The 18,191-nt window shown below is 49.4% G+C and overlaps 1 protein-coding gene across 3 annotated transcripts; it reads left to right on the top strand.

Annotated features, from left to right (window-relative positions):
* Positions 1-3,492: 3,492 nt before the first annotated feature.
* On the top strand, positions 3,493-17,021 carry U2AF1 (U2 small nuclear RNA auxiliary factor 1). Of its 3 annotated transcripts, none has more exons than XM_081800477.1 (8): positions 3,493-3,648; positions 6,900-6,987; positions 10,816-10,882; positions 14,497-14,546; positions 14,706-14,804; positions 15,604-15,737; positions 15,820-15,912; positions 16,735-17,021. In XM_081800477.1, the coding sequence occupies exons 1-8, from the start codon at positions 3,605-3,607 to the stop codon at positions 16,880-16,882; spliced, it is 723 nt and encodes a 240-aa protein (XP_081656603.1). In that variant the 5' UTR covers positions 3,493-3,604; the 3' UTR covers positions 16,883-17,021. The 3 variants fall into 3 exon arrangements, with proteins under 3 accessions (XP_081656603.1, XP_081656608.1, XP_006749148.1); XM_081800482.1 differs by lacking the exon at positions 10,816-10,882 and adding an exon at positions 9,910-9,976; XM_006749085.3 differs by lacking the exons at positions 3,493-3,648; positions 6,900-6,987 and adding an exon at positions 9,953-9,976.
* The last annotated feature ends 1,170 nt before the right edge of the window (positions 17,022-18,191 follow it).

Below are 18,191 nucleotides of genomic sequence, written 5' to 3'. Positions count from 1 at the left end.
TTCTATCTAACAGAACAGTCTATTGATGTATAGGAGTGGTTGCTGATCATTTCTATTTGAATGTCCGCTAGGCCATCCCCCTCCTGTTGGATTAGTCGGCAGTACCACGTGTAACCATGATACCATGTCACCACCCTAAAATCTCAGTGGCTTACAGAAACAAGCGTCGTCCCAACTCCCTTGCCTGCAGGGCCGCTGGGGCAGCTGATTCGCCTGCAGGTCTCATCAGCCCTGCTCTCTGTGTTTTGATGTAGGCCCCAGACTGCAGGGGAGCAGACACAGGGACTTGCTCTTCCGGATGTCACTTCCTTATATTTGCTCACATTCTACGGGCCAAATCGAAGTTCGGGGCCAGGCCCCACAGCAGGGGATGAGTCATGGTGTGGATTGCCCGTGGGGCACCACGGGTGGGCAGGAAAGGAACGAAAAGCTGCAAACTAATAACCCAACCTCCCAGAGGCCAGAACTACCCCCAGATCCATTCTGTGCCTCAGTAGGCGCCGACTCTCCCTTTGGCCACTCGAGGAGCCAGCCACGAGCTTGCTGATCCACAAACCACCTGGCCAGGAACACACAGAGGCACAGATGTCGAGCCCCTGCTTGGGCAGCAGACATGTGCAGCAACATGGAGCTCCTGGTGTCATGGTGTCAAGGGGGGCTGGGGCGGGGGGAGAGAAGGGGGGAATCATAGCACAGCCCGAGCAGGGTGGTGGGCTCCTCCCCAGACCAGCGCAGTGGTGAGATCTCAGAGCGTGACTCCCCAGATCTCCCAGTAATGTGATGAATTATCCAATTTCCTTTTAAAATCCCTTTTAGTCTAAACAACAGGAATATATCTCCCAGTAATGTGATGAATTATCCAATTTCCTTTTAAAATCCCTTTTAGTCTAAACAACAGGAATATATGGCTTAAACAACAGACATTTATTTTATCACAATGCTGGAGGCTGGAAGTCCAAGGTCAAGGTGGGGACAGGACTGGTTCCTCCTGAGGCCTCTCTCCTGGGATTGTAGACACTGTCTTCTCCCGTGTCCTCACATGGTCACCCCTCTGTGTGCCTCTGTGTCCCAACTTCTTATAAGGACCCCAGTCAGACTGGATCAGGGCCCCACCCTGATGGCCTCATTTTACCTTAATCACCTCTGTAAAGGCCCCATCACCAAACACAGTCACATTTTGAGGGAAATTCATATGTCAAGGCTTCAACATACGAGTTTCAGAGGGACACGGTTCAGCCCATCACAGCTGCCGTATTCAGTGGCTGTGGCTTGCAGCCCAGGACACTGACCACTGCACCTGCCACCCCAGCCCCAATTCAGGCTCCTCATTTCTCACCAACCTAACTGGCCCTCTAGCCACTTGTCATCTCTGGTCTTAGTACCCTCAAATCCAGGCAGGATTCTAATGTCATCCCGAGAGTCTCATCCCCTAAGGACTAAGCTAAGCACTGCTGTGAAGAGACTCTGCCAGTGTCATCAAGGTTGCAGACCTTAAAATGGGGAGAGTATCCTGGATCATCCAGCTGGGTCCAGCCCAGTAACCGGAGCCCTTAAATGCAGAGATGTCTCTGGCTAGAGGCAGAGGCAAAGAGACCAAAGCGTGAGACTCAACCCATGTCCCTGAAGGGCACCGTGAGGCAGGGAATGCAGGTGGTGTCTAGAATCTGACAGCCAGCCAGCCAGGAACAGGAAATTCACCCTAAGACCGCATGGACCTGAATTCTACCAACACCCTGAATGAGCCTGAAAACCACTATTCCCTGGAGTCCCCATAAAGCCCACCTGACTGACCCCTTGATTCCAGCCTTGCCCAGGCCAGCAGACTTTGCAACTACACAATGTGAGATAATAAGCATGTTTTTTTTTAAAGATTTTATTTATTTATTTATTAGAGAGCGAGCGAGAGAGAAACAGCGTGAGAGGGGAGAGGGTCAGAGGGAGAAGCAGGCTCCCCGCTGAGCCGGGAGCCGGATGTGGGACTCGATCCCAGGACTCCGGGATCATGACCTGAGCCGAAGGCAGTCGCTTAACCAACTAAGCCACCCAGGCGCCCCAGTAAGCATGTTTTAAGCCACTGAGTTTGTAATAGAGCAACAAGGGGAAACTAATACACCATCATCTATATAGCAGTGACCTTTCTAAAGTACGCTCATAACCCTCCTGTGTAAAATCCTCAACAGCCCACCTAAACAGTGGTTCTCAAATTGTCTGCAAAGGAAACCCAGGGCTCCTTGCAACTGCGTTTGGGGCTAAAGCATCTGATGATCATTTCCTCAGAGGCAACCCGTTCTCAAATGTGTTCTATACCAAATATTAACATACTGGAAACCCCCAGAACATTAAACATTTCTGCCAGGATAACTCATTTTTGTGCAGCCCTCATCGAGATAAAACTGGTATTACTTCACCTATTTAATTATGAAGGCCCTGAGATTGCAAAGCAGGGGTGCAGTGCATTTGCCCCAAATACAAAAAGATGCACGCAGGAGGCTATTTGTTGCAGGACTGCGCTAGCAAGACGGAGACTGAACAACGCACAAGTCCGTCAACAGGTTGATTAAGGGATTCACCGCCCACACAGTGGAGCTCCCAGCAGCTGCAAAAGCAGTGAGGCCGATCCCCACGTATTCCTACGTGAGCGATCTCCAGGATGGATGATTATGAGAAAAAAGGCAAGGTGGAGAAAAGGGTGGATAAGGAAGGAGGAAGCGCAAATGTATACATGTATCTTCTTACAATACAAAAGAATAAACTAAAAACACTGGAAATGTCTGGCTCCGGGGAAAGGACCCAGCGTCCCCTTAGGTCTGAGGCCTGGTGCTCGCGGGCAGTGAGGATGGGCCCCTCTCCTCGAGTTCCGGGGCGCTGCATCCTTCCGCGGTCTCCAGGACTTCTGTGAGCTCTCGCCCCCCACCCGACCGCACTCCCACCGCCCGCCGCCCGGGGCCCTGCGCAGCCCGGTGCTGGGGCCTCCTGGGCGCGGGGCCCCTGCGCACCAGCACGGCTTTCCCGGGGCCGAGCCCAGCCCGGCGCTCCTCCCGGCCTGGGGCGGGCCTGGGGCGGCCCGGAGCGGCCGGCTCCATCCCCGCCAAGGGGGCGAGAGAGGAGGGGTCTCCTCCGAGGAGAAGGTGCGGCCAGGGAGGGTGCCTGCACTTCCTGGCTCCGCGGAACCCGCCCAGGCGACAGGCCCGCCCGGGACCCTGCCCGCGGCCTTCTTCTCCCTGACCGCCGCCTGCACGCTCGGCTTCCCGGGGCCCGGGAGGCGGGAGGAGCGTGAGGTCCGGGCCGCGGGCCTCCGCCCGGCTGGTAACACCCGCAGCGGAGAGCGCGGGCTTCCGGCCCCAGGGGGCGCGGGGCTGGCTGCGCGGAGAGCGCGGGTGCCAGCAGGGGGCGCCGGCGGGCGGCGCGCGGGCTCCCAGGCCGAGGGGGCGGTGCCTCCCGCGCGCGGCAAGCCCCGCCCGCGCGCAGGCAACGCCTCGTCCGATTGGGCAGCGCCTCCACGCCGTCGGGGCGGGGCGAGCGTCGTCGCGTCCGGGTGACGTCTCCCGCGGGCGTCGGGCAGGGTCGGCGGCGTCGGCAGCAGTGGCGGCGGCGGCGGTGGGAAATGGCGGAGTATTTGGCCTCCATTTTCGGCACCGAGAAAGACAAGTGAGTGAGAGCCGCCCGCCGGGGCTCCGGGCCGGGGAGGCGGGCGGGGCGCGCGTGGGCGCGGCGGCGGCGCGCAGGCGGCGGCGGGAGGCCCGGGCGGGCGGGGGGAGGGGCGCGGCGGCCCTTCCGGCCTCGGGAGCCGCGCGCCGCCGCCTCGTGGGCGCTCGGGCGGGCAGGCGGGCGCCTCGGCGGGCGGCGGGCTTCCGCTCGGGCGGCGCAGCCTCTCTCACCGGAGGGCCGTCCCGTCTATTGGCGACCCGAGCCCCGCGTCTCCGGCTCCGAGCCGTCTCGAGTTGTGCCGAAGTTGTCAACGTTAACCCCTTCCCCCTGCTCCAGCCTTAAATGTCGTGTCGGACAAGTGGTCTAAAGCTCGCCCGTGTTAAATCGTTCGATAACTCGGGGCGCCGATGGTTGGGGTTGTATACGCTCCACGAGCCTCTCGGCGGTTGAGGCGACCATCGGGCGGGTCGTGAGAACATTGGATGTGAAGAAAGTGTGATGAACTTGGTTCACGTAAAAGACGTAACCTGATTTTAACGTACTCGGAGATGTAATTCCAATATAGAGAAAAGCGTGGTCCCCCCCCCCTTCAAGGTTGCCTGCCTTCCCTACCTAGTTGTTAGATTAAAAGCAAAAAATTTAATTCTGATTTTGATTGCCACCTTAGGACATTTTAATTCCCAGTGCGTTGACGGAAGTTTAAAAGGAATGTCCTCATTTAGGAACATAATTCTTACTTTGAAAACTTAAAGGCTAAGCTCTGGGTTAATCTACTTTTTGGATAGTTACCATGTTGGGGTTCTTCTGGGCTATACAAGGCTTACGTTAATATGTTCTTAATGATAAGGCCCTGGGTTTGTCACAGATAATGTTTTAATACCACTTTTTCAAACACTATGGGTTTTTTTTTTTATTATTATTTCTTAAAGATTTTATTTTTAAGTAATCTCTACACCCAGCGTGGGGCTGGAACTCAGAACCCTGAGATCAAGGGCACTGCTCTGTGGACTGAGCCAGCAAGGCGCCCCCACCCTTTACATTGTTTCTGTTTTCCAGGATGCAGTCTGTCTTGTAAAACCTCTCCTGTTGTTTGGAAGAGGGGGTTGTGTTTTTTAGTAGCAAAACCACAAGACGCAATCATCAGTCACAGTCACTCCAGAAACATTGTTGTCAACCCTAAGTCAGTCTCTGCTGACTTAAAGATGAACAAAATTTGGATTGTGATCTCAAGGAACTGGAGGGGAGGAGGTGCTTGTCCCGGAAAGCATAATTAAAGTAAAACGCACCAAAGCTTGTTAAGTGCTGTGGAAGAGGCTCGCAGGAGGCCCCCCGGGGAACTTACCTGTAAATACCATCCTAAATGAATGGCCAGCTCTGCTGGGAAAAGAGCCTTCTCTGAGCGTGGACTTAAGAAGATGCATCATTAATTTCATTCTTGAGCTTGTAATAGTGCGGTGACTTCTAGTCCGTGGATTTTTCTTCCCTGTTCTTGTAAAAAGCTCCTTTGGGTGGTGCTTTTGCTGTACTCAGCAACACTTTTAGTTTAGAAGTTTATTCCAGTAACCTTTTTTATATTCCTGATGTAAGTAACCACATCTCAGCCTGTTAGAGCTGTCCTATAGTAAAAGGCATGGCTTTAATTTGGGAAACGAGATTACTCATAGTCTCATTTTAGGGGGACTTGTGGGGTTTTAAGTTCCAGGAGACAGTATCAACTCCTAAAAAACAAAGGTGATGATTCCTGCTAACTTTTTTTTTCAAGCTAGAAGTAAAACGTAGGTGTGTACCAATTAAAAAGATTTAGATAGTCCTACATTTGAAGTTATGGACGTTTTCTAAATCCAAGCAAAGGTTAGTTCTCTAATTTCTTCTCTGTGATATTGGGTCACACTTTTTTATTTTTTATCTTTTATTTCAGTAGTTTAATAAGTGGATCACTAAAAGTTTATTACTAGGAAAGTTTGACTGATATACTAATCTCTAATTGAGCATTATGAAATGAAAGCCATCTCTGGAAGTACAGGAACAAAGATTGTTTTAATTATAGAGAATAGCTGGGTATTGTTCAGGTGGGGGTGTTGCCCATTCTGAGGTATTCTTAAAATAAGCTCTTCGTTTTCAGGTGACTTTCTGAAGATGTAAGTTATATATTCAACTTAAATTACGTAAAGTAAAACTTAATACGATGAGTTTGCAAATATATATAGTAATCATTTTCCTCCCCTGATAAATTCAGACTTCCCTGTGTTTATTGCTACCTAATAATAAATCAGTGGCTAATTGATATTTGTGAACCATCAGATTTTGTTGAGGCTAACTGGATCAGCTGTCTGAACATGGGGCACTTGCTAAAAAATTGAATCTACAGGGTAACCCTCCCACCTCTGCAAGTCTAACTTTGAATGGGGCCCATCCAGTAAGATTTCATAATTCATCACAGGTCTGAGCCACCTGACGTTGCTGTCACGATGGCTGGATTGCTAGTTTTGATATCATCTGGATCATCCCAGTATTTGAACACTAGTAAGGGAGGAGGCCTTATGTAGGAACAGGCGGATGAATTCCCCAATAGCTTGTCTTTGGTGTATTGAAACCAGGAGACTGTTACTTCAGACCTGTGTTTGGAAATTTCCGGTTGGTCTGGCATCATGAATGAGAGAATATGGACTTCGTTAGATAATGATTGCATTTAACGAGCGCTATGTATGAAGCGCACACGCTGTCTCTGATTCTTGGAACAAAGCCACCTTGGCATTTTCCTCATTTTACAGATGGTTCCTGGGACCAGGAGAGGTGGGGTGACTTGCCCAAGCCCAGGTGGCTAGTGGCAGAGTCAGGATCTTAACCCTCACCGTGCTGTATTGGTGTCCTCAAGAGAGAATTTCATCATAGAACACTAGAGAACTGATACGTTTTTAAATTAAATTTAGTTTTAAACTAAATATTCAATTTAAGAGAAAACAATAGAGCAGAGCAAGTAGCTGAGAGTGGAGTGGATACGGATGAGGGGTCCCATGGGGTTCGAGCACCTGTCATTGAAAGAGTAGCGTGTTCGTCAGGAGGCAAATTAAAGCGAAGTCTTCCTGAAATGCTGCCGGGAAAGGGAAAGGTACCTGCTACCCCAGAAACCCGTATGCCTGTGTTTGCCTGAAGCAAAGGAAAAGCAGTTCGGTAGCATGTATCGTGGTGTTGACGTATGTGCATGTGTCCGTCTTCCCAGCAAAGTAATCCACTCTTATTTTCCCTTACAGAGTCAACTGTTCATTTTATTTCAAAATTGGAGCATGTCGTCATGGAGACAGATGCTCTCGGTTGCACAATAAACCGACCTTTAGCCAGGTTTGTTTGTTTTTCCTTTCTTTTTTCTGTTTTCATGTAAATTATCAAAACTTCATGTACTTTACAGAGGCAGTTAATAATTTCCATGTATTACGTAGGACATTTTTTTCTCTAGTGGTTCTATTCTCCATTTGTGTTCGTGAGTTTGTTCTTCTGTTTAAATGAGAATGAGGCAGGTGAGCCACTCCAAGGGGCGGTCTCTGAGACAGGTCCCTCCTCTCACCATTTGGGAAGCTTTTTACAAAGACGTGCTCAGTGTTTGCGTGTTGGCTGTGCCTGGTCTCTGCCGCCTTGCCACCCCTTGTGCCCCTCCGTAGACGGGTCCAGCGGGGGCGGCTGCTTCGGCACGAACTTAGCTGCTTTTGCAGGCACCAGTAGAAGCCGAGGCCGGCGGGCTTTGTGCTCTTTGCCCTCCAGGCAGCCGAGACCGACCGAGCCGCCCACAGGAGAATGCTCTTGCCATTCTCAGCAGGGCTAGCTTGCCACACGCTCAGGGCTTCTCCAGCAGTCCTGGGTGCGCCCCCTCTTTCAGAACCCCACGCGAGGGGAGAGCAATGACATCATGTCATAGAAACATGAAAAATGTCACTTAACTTTAGAAGATGGGCATTTACCTTCAGTTATTTGTAGCCGGTCTATTTGGTCAGTTGAGAGATGCTGCCTGTTAGCTTGAGTTTAGGTCTGCTGTGAGTTCAGATCAATCAGAAACTGATTTTTGGTAGGTTTTGTTCGTTAATCGAAGAACAGGCAAGGGTTTGCACCCTGCAAGTGATCACTGATGAGTTAAAGGGAGAAAGCACCTGTAATAGGGACAGAAAACTTCCGCCCATGTTTATCTGAATGTTTGGAATTTGAAAAACTATAGTCTTTCCAGACTGAGGACTTTTGAGCTCCTTTCAACTTACGGCGAAGTCTGAGTGAGCATCCCCCGAACCATTGGGTAACTATGGTGTGTAGCCCCTGGAAGCTGCCGGACTCTGCCTTTGAGCTCACATTGTTCTGTTCACATCTTTTAAACTTCTGACAGAACAGATATTTACGTTTTCCTGTGAGTATTTAGGAAAATGAGCCAATTGCTATAAGAGAGAGACATTTGTATTTTCTAATTTAAGCCCATAGAAAACCCTCAGTGTAATGTGTTTTTAGAAGGAGGGTGATGGCTTCCTTTCCCCCATTATTCTACTGATAACGGCGTGGTTGGTATAACAAGAATCTAAACTTACGAATATGTCTCTCTGAATTTCAGAATATCGGAGATCTTGCTTTAAACTTTGTTTATTGCAACTTTTTTTAAGTGCTTTGATTTATGAACTAAATCTCCCCAACTAAGCCGGTGGTCAGAGATTGGGCAGTAACCAAATGTCATAAGTGTCCACTGAGTTTTTTTATTTGGGGGAGTTACTTAGAGATGTGCCAAGTGTTGGGCTGAGAGGGAAATGATCCTGTCAGGAAAGTTTTCTTTAAGTTATCCAGAGACACTTGGTTTATTTTCTATATGAATCACTAATTGCCTCAGAATGTTAATGTGAAGTTAATTTGAGTACTGTGGGTCAAAAAGAGATAGTGATTCCATTAATGTTTGGTGGGGTCCATTGTATGTGTTTACCTGAGCATCTCGTTCTGATTGGCTTGGTTGGTTGGTTGGTTTCAGGCAATCCTGACCTCCCCCGATTGTAATAGAACTGCATTGCCCCATTTGAGTGAAGTTTCCTTCACTAAACAGCCACTGCCAGATGACCTGAGTGAGACCTAAAATGAATTTCTTGTTGAATAATTAGGCTCAGTATAGCTCTATATCAGAGTTGTTACACATGCTGGTGATTCCAGTTGAAAACAGAGTCAAGTCAACTTTGGGAAATAGCCGAGGCTTAGATAAGGTGACCCGGGACAGTACTTGATGGCCCGGGGAAGATGCCACGCCCTGCAAGAAGGGTCTGCGTGTGTGCATGTGCGTGTGTGTGTGCGTGGTCTGGCTGTTGGATGTTCCTCCCTTGGGGTTTCCCCACAGCAGACCTTTGGGGAGTACCCACACAACTTCTTTCTGGAAGTGTAGCTAGAAATAGAATGACTGCTTTTGTAAAACCACTCACCAAACTGCTTTGGACCTATGTTGGTTGAGACTGAACATTTATTTTTCTAAATCATGCAGTTTATTCATTCAGCTTGTAAAGTTCAGTGTGGGTTTCTTTTTAAGCTTCTTGCAGTGATGTGGACATTAAGATTCATGTAATATATTAGCCTACTAACTTAAACATGGTTTGTTTTTTCAGACAACTTGATTTTAAGAAGAACGGTACAATGTAAGGTTTCAAGTCTGCCTGATCCAGTTTAAAGCACAAGGGCTAAAAGGATTTTTTTCCCTTAAAAGAAGGATCGGAAAAGAACAGATGTTTAAGCTATTGTATTATGTAAACAGAGGTCCCCCCAAGCAAACAGGAATGTGTATAGATACGTGTCCGTGACAGTCAGGACACCCATTTGGTGCGCCTGTTTCCTGTGAGACCAGACAGCTTGATGGACTGCATACAGTTGACTGACACATTTGGTTTTAAAAAATATAATTTTGTGTGGGGAATATGATTATCATGTGAATTTTTCGACATCTTAGCATCTGCTAGCTTGAAGTATAAGAAAACGTTAGTGTGATTTATTTTTCACTAAAACACTTGAATGACGTGGGACCACTGAGAATAACGGCTACAGTTTCTTCTTGGTTGCTGGCTGACTTGACCGAAGTCACTGCTCACACTCTGTTTTCATAATATGATGGTTTGGGTGTGCTCTTCAGAGGACAAGTGTCTGACTTGTGGGAAACAAACAAGCAAGCGTTGAGCCATTTGCAAACAAGTTGTCTCTTTGCAATTGTCTAATACATGCACAGCAGCCAGTAGAATTCCCCTTTTTATTTTTTTTTCCCCGCAGACCATCTTGATTCAAAACATCTATCGTAATCCCCAAAACAGTGCACAGACGGCTGACGGCTCACACTGTAAGTCCCACAGTTGGAGAAATTTTTTTAAAACAATGGTGTTAAAGAGCCCACTCTTAATTGAGACAAATAATGTTGGCTTCTGAGCTGCTGACATAGAGCTGTTGCAAACAGGACAAGGTGCTGGGAAGCCTTGGTACCTACAGCAAGAACCTGGTACTTGGCCACGTTCAGGAGGCTGTCGTCGGCAAGGGCGCTGGGGAGGCCTCTTCCCTGGATTGACGTTTGTTAACGAGAGGGAGGGGGTCTGTCCAGGTGACACCTGACAGCTACCAGCCAATCACTGGTCTTTCCAGTGCCTGAACCCCTGGCCTTTATTAAGTTCTTTCTGTAAAGTTACAACTCTTAGGAATATTTAGGAATCAATAAGGTAAGTTGCCCAATAAGTGTGGGTTTTATTTCACCATTACAGTTTTTCCTCTAGGAAGTGGAGATTTCATGATATGTAATTATTGTATTTCTCTGCTCCTGTGGTTTTTGTCATCAGTTGATGCAGGCACTTTCTCAGCTCATGACGTGTTCTGTAATATGGAAGACCATTTTGGTAGTAACCTGCCAAGTTGCTTGCATTCTGACCTGGATTGGAACTTGGCAGTGGGAAATCTTTGCGTCCCGTGAACAGAAATACAATATCAGCATATCATGGGATCTCTGTGACGTTGCAGTGTTAGGGCGCTCCAAGACAGCCACCAGCTAAGAGAAAACATCTCTGCTTCGAAAGAAAATAACTTGCTCTTTTTTCAGCACTGAGTCTTGACTGACGTGATCGCCACAGGAAACCGGTTAAGTGTTTAAATTTAATTTTCCATAATATAAAGTTGTTGCGTTTTGTATTTCAGACCATTGCCCTCTTGAACATTTACCGTAACCCTCAAAACTCTTCCCAGTCTGCTGACGGTTTGCGCTGTAAGTTCATACAAGTTCCTTCCCTGGTTCCCTGGGCTTGCGTGTCAGAGCTCAGTGTCCGCTCCACCTGGTCTGCCGCTGTAGGGTCAAGGACGGCCTTTCACTAGACGTGCCCAGAGCTTTTGTCCCACTGACCCCATGGAAGCCTCTGAGATTGGAACTCCTGCCCACTTAAGAAGTGAAAAATGACCGGAAAGGATACCCTCCCTGTACCGTAGTTTGGAGCTGCTGCTCTTCCTTTACCTTGACCGTCATCCTAGGGGAGAGTATACTTGGAATTAAATGTGCAGTTACATCCTTCCCCTCTTAAGAGCAACAGTATTTGAAAGTTTCTCTCACGTTAAGAAACTAATTGTTCTGAAGTTATTTTTGAGATTTTATTTTTTTATTAGACTTTTTCTTAAGCTCCATTCTGGAGCTCATGCTTTAATTGTGAGAGCATTGTTCCGAGGGCGTTTCCCAAATGAGGGTCCTCCGAGTTGCATGGACTCCCCAGAGTTTTCCTCAACGCCAGCCCTGTGCCGACTCAGTCCTTAATCAGAGTCCTTTGTGTAGCTGTCTGCAGCTGCAGGAGCTAGCTTACTACGTGTGGGGAAGAGAAGGTGTGTTTGGCAGGGAAACGGGGCTAAAATGGGCATTTAGTAGATATGGCCCATTTCTTCCTGTTTTGGGAAGTAATTTAAGTTACAAATGTTGTGTTTCCTGAGGGGTAGTTTTTCGAGAACAGGATCCATGTTAGTGTCACTGGAAATTTCAGAAAGCTAAAATTTAAATTTTATGGCTCTTGAGCCATGGAATCAATTTCTTCATCTGGATAAATTGAAGCGAACATCCTGGACTCCTGTTAAAATCAAGGGGTCCAAACCAAACAGCTTCATTCACCAGTTTGTTTTGAAGCTGCAAAAATTCATAGAAGGTGCTGTCCACAGATGCCCCTGGATAGCCACAGATCTAAGTCCAACACACCCTTGGCCCACAGCCCCTCAGCTTATAGGGCGATCTACACTGAGTGGAATGGTCCCAGCATTCCACTTGCCCACTTGGGCTGGCCCCAGACAGAGGGTGCCTCCCAGTTGTGCATGTGTGAGTGCACCGGTCTGTGGGGGAGGGGCTTGTAAGGTTTTCCTGCCGAGACACTGTTTCTCCACGCTGATCCTGACCGGGTAGCGGATCATTTGTGTCCCTGAGTCTGATGGTAACAGGATTTACTTGGTAGCCCTTGTTTTAAAATACTTGGTTTTGCTTTGTTTTCTTAAAGAAACAAGATCAATAGGTGGAGGGAAATGCTTATATATGGACTTATTAAATAATTTTTGTAACAACCCTGCCCTGGGGTAAAACGAATGAGAGGTTGATGATTGAGTAACAACAATTAATCATTCTTTGCCCTGATCGTTTACCTGGGGACTGCGGATGCTTCGTTGACAAAACAATGTTGGATTAGTTTTCTTCGTGTCTTTACCTGCGATTCACAGTGCTCTTGTTGTGCGTATGCTACAGAATAAAAGTTTAGCTGTACCAAATATTCTGATTATGGGGTCCAGATTCGACAAATTAAATGAAATTCCGATTTTTCAATTTAGGAAGAAACCCATTTAAGCTGATGAACCTGCAACAGACGCTTCGAGTAAATTTCAACCAGTCAGGTTCATCAGTTCCCCTAAATTTACAACTTTTTAACATACCCTTTCATCTATAGAATTATGAATCCCAGTTTAAGAATGTTTCTGTGAGAAAACTGGGTATTTTCAGGTGGTGGTCTGTAAAATCTATTGAGTCATGTAGATGACTTTGCAGTTACCGGTTTCTTAATCACTCATCTCTGTTCTGCCCGAGTCATTTGGTTGACTGAAAATTTTTAAGCGGAGTATAGAAGGTAAAATAGGCCCACTATGGAGCATTTTCATATCTCACTTTACAGAAGTTTACTAAGATACCATACTGTTCTCCAGTGAGAGAATAGAATTATCATGAGTGCAACAGTATTTGAACCACCACCAGAGCCTGATTCTCAACACTACTAGCACTTTGAGCGTGCAAATATCTTTTGTCTTCATTTTTTTCTGATGTGAGAAGGGAATGTAAACATTAAAATCTGCCTTTTGGAATAGGCTTCTCTTCTCCCGACTAGCTGTTCTGTTGTTCAGAGCCTGATTTCTACGCAGGGAAGGAGGTTTTGTTCACGATAGCTTTTAAATTGGACTGGGCCGTCAGGAGTAGTTGTTGCCTAATGCATTCAAGAGGTTTCGGGTTCTAAAGCAAGCTGGATTCCTGGAAATTCAAAAACAACTAAAATGCAGGAATCGGGGCGCCTGGGTGGCTCAGTCGTTCGGCGTCTGCCTTCGGCTCAGGACCTGGGATCGAGCCCCACATAGGGCTCCCTGCTCAGTAGGAAGCCTGCTTCTCCCTCTCCCACTCCCCCTGCTTGTGTTCCCTCTCTCACTGTGTCTCTCTCTCTGAAATAAATAAAATCTTAAAAAAAATTAAGATAAAATGCAGGAATTCCCCCCTTCCCCCTCCCATGCATTAGAAAGTAAATTTAAACCATTCTCAGAATCCAAAGATTACAGTTCCTGTCCATAAAGAGAAGGTTTTCCAGAGAGCTAGGAAACTGCTCCGGGGCTGCCCAGTGGGTAGATCCCAGTGCCTTGGCTCCAGCACCCTCGGTGGGGTGCGCCCGGTGAGGCCAGGAGTGTGGTCATGGGAGGGGGCAATTGAACATTAAGCTGGCCCAGCCTTGAAGCCACTCAGCCTTTGTAGGCTCCTTGATCTAGCTGTGTGGAACACTGGTTTATTGACTTGCCAGCTTTGTGATTTCTCAGTTGTAGGTTAAGAGAATTCTAAAATTTGAAAGGTAACATTTAGTAGAGAGAATGATAATGAGGATAGAATGTAAACTTGAAAAAGTCTATCCACACAGTGGATGTGATTTCACTTAGTGCATGTGAATTATGAAGAATAAACTTGATGGAAATAGTTCCGGAATATAAGATAAGAATGCTTTCTTCAGCAAAGCATTGTAACTTTCCCTTTATTCAGGGGCATTCGAAGTACTGTAATTGAACTTGGTAATTATCGTACTGAGTCTTCATTTATGGTCATTTGGGTTTTAATCACATCAGAAAGAATTTTATAATAGCATTGTGTGGCTGCTAATCTGTAAAAGAAACTAGTCAGGAACATTAGCTCTTAATCACTTACCCTGATTTCAACTTCTTTTATTTTAGCCTAATAAAGAGGAAAAAATCAGTGTGATTCTTTGGCCTCTATTTTAAATCGTGAAAGGAAGAAAATTTTCATTTAAAAAATTTCTTGAGGGTAATTTTTTTCCTTACACTTTCTGAAAACATGGCCCTTTGATGCTGATTAAAACTTGTTGTGATTTTAATAGCCAGAATTGAGACTGTCATAAGGGGCATTTAAAAACCTCACCACACTTTAAAATTTTAACAATTGGCTGTCCCGCAGTATCTTCAGTGCTCCAGTAGAATGCAGCTCTGTTGTGTTTCCTCTCTAGATAATCTAATGTGTGTTACTGTAGCAGTTTGAGTTAAACGCAGAGTTCTCTTGGTTAAGGTTCCCTCTCTAACCAGCAAGATTTCTGTTGTTTACAGGCGCTGTGAGTGACGTCGAGATGCAGGAACACTATGACGAATTTTTTGAGGTGAGATACTGTTGGAAAGTGATAGACCTCTTTGCCTTTTCTGTTTGGAAGGCATTAAATTTTTTTCCTCATTAATAGATACCCTTAAATAGGAGTTATATTCGGTTACTCCTTTATCTTTAATGTATCGTGAGCCTTAAACCCTTGTCCTCCCCGCAGGAGGTTTTTACAGAAATGGAGGAGAAGTACGGTGAAGTTGAGGAGATGAATGTCTGCGATAACCTTGGAGACCACCTAGTCGGGAACGTGTACGTCAAGGTGAGGAGAGTGTGACAGGTGGGGGGTTGTGTCTCCTGACTGATGCGGCTGCCGAGTGAAGACCCCGGGCCTCCGGATTTTAGCTGTGAACTTGGAAGTTCTGAGCGCTCACTACTAGCCGTGGATTTTCATGTGCTCAGGCGTTTGCTGGCTGGAGCCCGGATATGGCAGCGGCCTGGGGGTGCAGGAGGGAGGGACACCACGGTCACCGGCTGCTCCTCCCTGTCGGGATCTCTGCAGCTGTTGCTGATGGGCTGTCTAGACACAGGAGAAGTTGGTTTATTTATTTATTTATTTTTTAAAGATTTTATTTGTTTATTTGAGAGCGAGAGAATGAGAGAGAGAAAGCACATGAGAGGGGGGAGGGTCAGGGAGAAGCAGGCTCCCCGCCGAGCAGGGAGCCCGATGCGGGACTCGATCCCGGGACTCCAGGATCGTGGCCTGAGCCGAAGGCAGTCGCTTAACCAGCTGAGCCACCCAGGCGCCCCAGGAGAAGTTGGTTTATATGTGTGGTTTCTTCCCATTTTTTTCAACCTCTGTGGCCTACACAAATCATCGCATTTGCTCTTTTAACCGTATGAATTTGAAAGTCAAGGTCATGTGTATCTGGTATGATTTGGGGCCATCACAAAATGAAGTGACCTGATGGCAAATAAAGGATGGTCTATTTTCTAATGTGCCGTGCAACATCACTCGGCTTTATTTTACCCCGTGAATACGTAACTTGTATTTGGACCGGTAACGGGAGGTCCTTCTGGGGAGAGCGCGGGCCGCAGGCAGCTCCGCTTCACCTTTGCAGTTCCGGCGTGAGGAAGACGCGGAAAAGGCCGTGATCGACCTGAACAACCGCTGGTTTAACGGGCAGCCCATCCACGCGGAGCTCTCCCCGGTGACCGACTTCCGAGAGGCGTGCTGCCGCCAGTACGAGATGGGGTAGGTGACGGGTAGGTGGGGGGGGCGCGGGGGGCCGGGCTGGGGGGGCGGCGCGCCACATGTGGGCTCTGCTTCCCCGCAGGGAGTGCACGCGAGGCGGCTTCTGCAACTTCATGCACCTGAAGCCCATTTCCAGAGAGCTGCGGCGGGAGCTGTACGGACGTCGGCGCAAGAAGTGAGTCCTCCCGCGGCCTTGGGCGCCCCGCGGCCTCGCTGCCGTGCCCCTGCTCGAGGAGAGCGTGGCCTCGCTGTGAGAGTCACCGTTGGGGATGCAGGGCGTATTTTAGGGCACGAAGCGTGCTTTTCAAAGACTATCCCACGCACACGTCCTGCGAGCCCTCGGTACCTGGGTGAGGGGCTGGGGGCGGGGAGAGTGGGCTCGTGCGCGCGGGGTGTACTCCCTCAGACGGCGGGACTTGGCGTGCGGAGGGTTTCCTCTGGGGGCTCCTGCTTCGTGTGGGTTTGCTTTGGGGGGAGGGACCACGCGCAGCATCGGGCAGAGTCGGTGTGTCCGGGCCTGGTGTCGAGGGGCAGTCTGTGGGACCACGGAACAGAGGCTGAGCCTGGATGTCAGGAGAGGCCCCTTGCCCGCCTGGCTTGCGTTCTGACCCCGGGGGCTCTCACCCCTCTCCCCTCAGACGGGGACCAGGAGCTGCACACGTTGTTTGGTGATTGTTCCGTTGTCAACCAAGCACGGGAGGGCGGGGGTGGGGGGGTGTGTCTGGGGCACTGTGGTGGGTCCGCAGTCCCCGATCCTGGGAGCTGGCGCCCTGGAAGCGCAGGCCTGGGGGGCGACCTGCCCCGCGATCCTGCCGAGCCCCTCTTTCCCTGACGGGAGCGCGTCTGTGGTGTGGGCGCGCAGTCGCCTGGGAGCGGCTTCCCCGTATCCCGTGCCGTCCCCCCGTCGGGGTGCAGTGTTCAGAAGCGGGGGTCGTTGCGGCTTCGTGGCGGGCTCTGCTGCGGATGCCACAGCTTTGTTTCTTTTTCTTGGTTGCAGGCATAGATCGAGGTCCCGGTCCCGGGAGCGTCGCTCTCGGTCTAGAGACCGTGGCCGCGGCGGCGGCGGCGGCGGCGGCGGTGGCGGCGGGGGACGGGAGCGCGACAGGAGGCGGTCGAGGGACCGTGAGAGATCCGGGCGATTCTGAGCCGTGCCGTTTTTACCGTATGTCTGCTAGACAGTGTTGTAGTTGACTGACCAAACCAGTTCATAACGGGAATTTTTTTTAAAAAACAACAAAAAAAAACAAAGATGGGTTTCTGAATAAAATTTGTAGTGATACAGTACTTTTGGTGCAACTTACTTCTCACGGAAAGTCCCTCACTCTCTCCCTTCGCAGCTGTGCTCATCATCCATCCCGGAGGCGAGGATTAATATCCATCCGTGACTTGGGTGTAAACGAAGCCATGGTTTCAAACTTAGGGTGTGAGGTCCAACCCCCGCACCCGCCATCCACTAAGGGACAGTTCACCCGGGGGACGGTCAGACTTATTACCAGTTCCCTACGTGCTAACTAGCAGTCCGGCATTTCCCCTCCGAGGCTCCTAGGGAGCATGGCACGGGGGGCCGGGGGGCTGCGTGGGCACTCACGGGGGGCTGTTGGGTCAGATGCCGTCTACGGCCCACCCCTCTTACCCGCGAGCTTCCTTGTCTGCTCGCAGAGCCGCCGTGAAGCAGGAGTGCTGCCCAAAACCTGGCTGTGCCCAGAGCTGCAGGAGAGCCCCTGCTCCCATTTCTGTGTCGTCATTGCCGCTGGCTCGGCCCTGGACAGCTGCAGGGACGTCACACGGACTCCCTGCGGCGCAGGGCGGCGGCCCGTGTGCCGTGGGGTGCCGCTGACGGCTTCCCGCCTGCTCCAGGCCCGCGCACGCCCCGGCTGGGGGCGCCTTGTCCCCAGCAGAGACCACATCGCCTGGCACACCGCGGCGTGGCTCTCGGGGACGGCCCTGCGCCTGGCGTGGGAGGAGGCACCCCCTGGCCCTGGACCACGCGGGGCATATGTGGGAGGAGATCCTACTTGACCAGGGTTGGGGTTTTTTTGGTGTTTTGTTTTTTCACGAACATCTGTTTTTACGTAATGAAAATCTTTTTTTTTTTTTTTTTAAGATTTTTATTTATTTATTTGACAGAGAGACACAGCGAGAGCAGGAACACAAGCAGGGGGAGTGGGAGAGGGAGAAGCAGGCTTCCTGCCGAGCAGGGAGCCTGATGCGCGGCTCCATCGCAGGACCCTGGGATCGTGACCCGAGCCGAAGGCAGACGCTTAACGACTGAGCCACCCAGGCGCCCCTGTGTAATGAAATTTTTAAAAAGTAATTCTAGGGCGCCTGGGTGGCTCAGTCGTTAAGCGTCTGCCTTTGGCTCGGGTCCTGGGATCGAGTCTCGCATAGGGCTCCCTGCTCAGCAGAGAGCCTGCTTCTCCCTCTCCCTCTGCCTGCCACTTCCCGTTTGTGTGT

This window comes from Leptonychotes weddellii, chromosome 1 (assembly GCF_054177405.1).
Source record: "Leptonychotes weddellii isolate Sample4059 chromosome 1, ASM5417740v2, whole genome shotgun sequence".
In the NCBI taxonomy this organism is placed as follows: Eukaryota; Metazoa; Chordata; class Mammalia; order Carnivora; family Phocidae; genus Leptonychotes; species Leptonychotes weddellii.
This window is presented reverse-complemented; position numbering and strand designations above follow the sequence as displayed.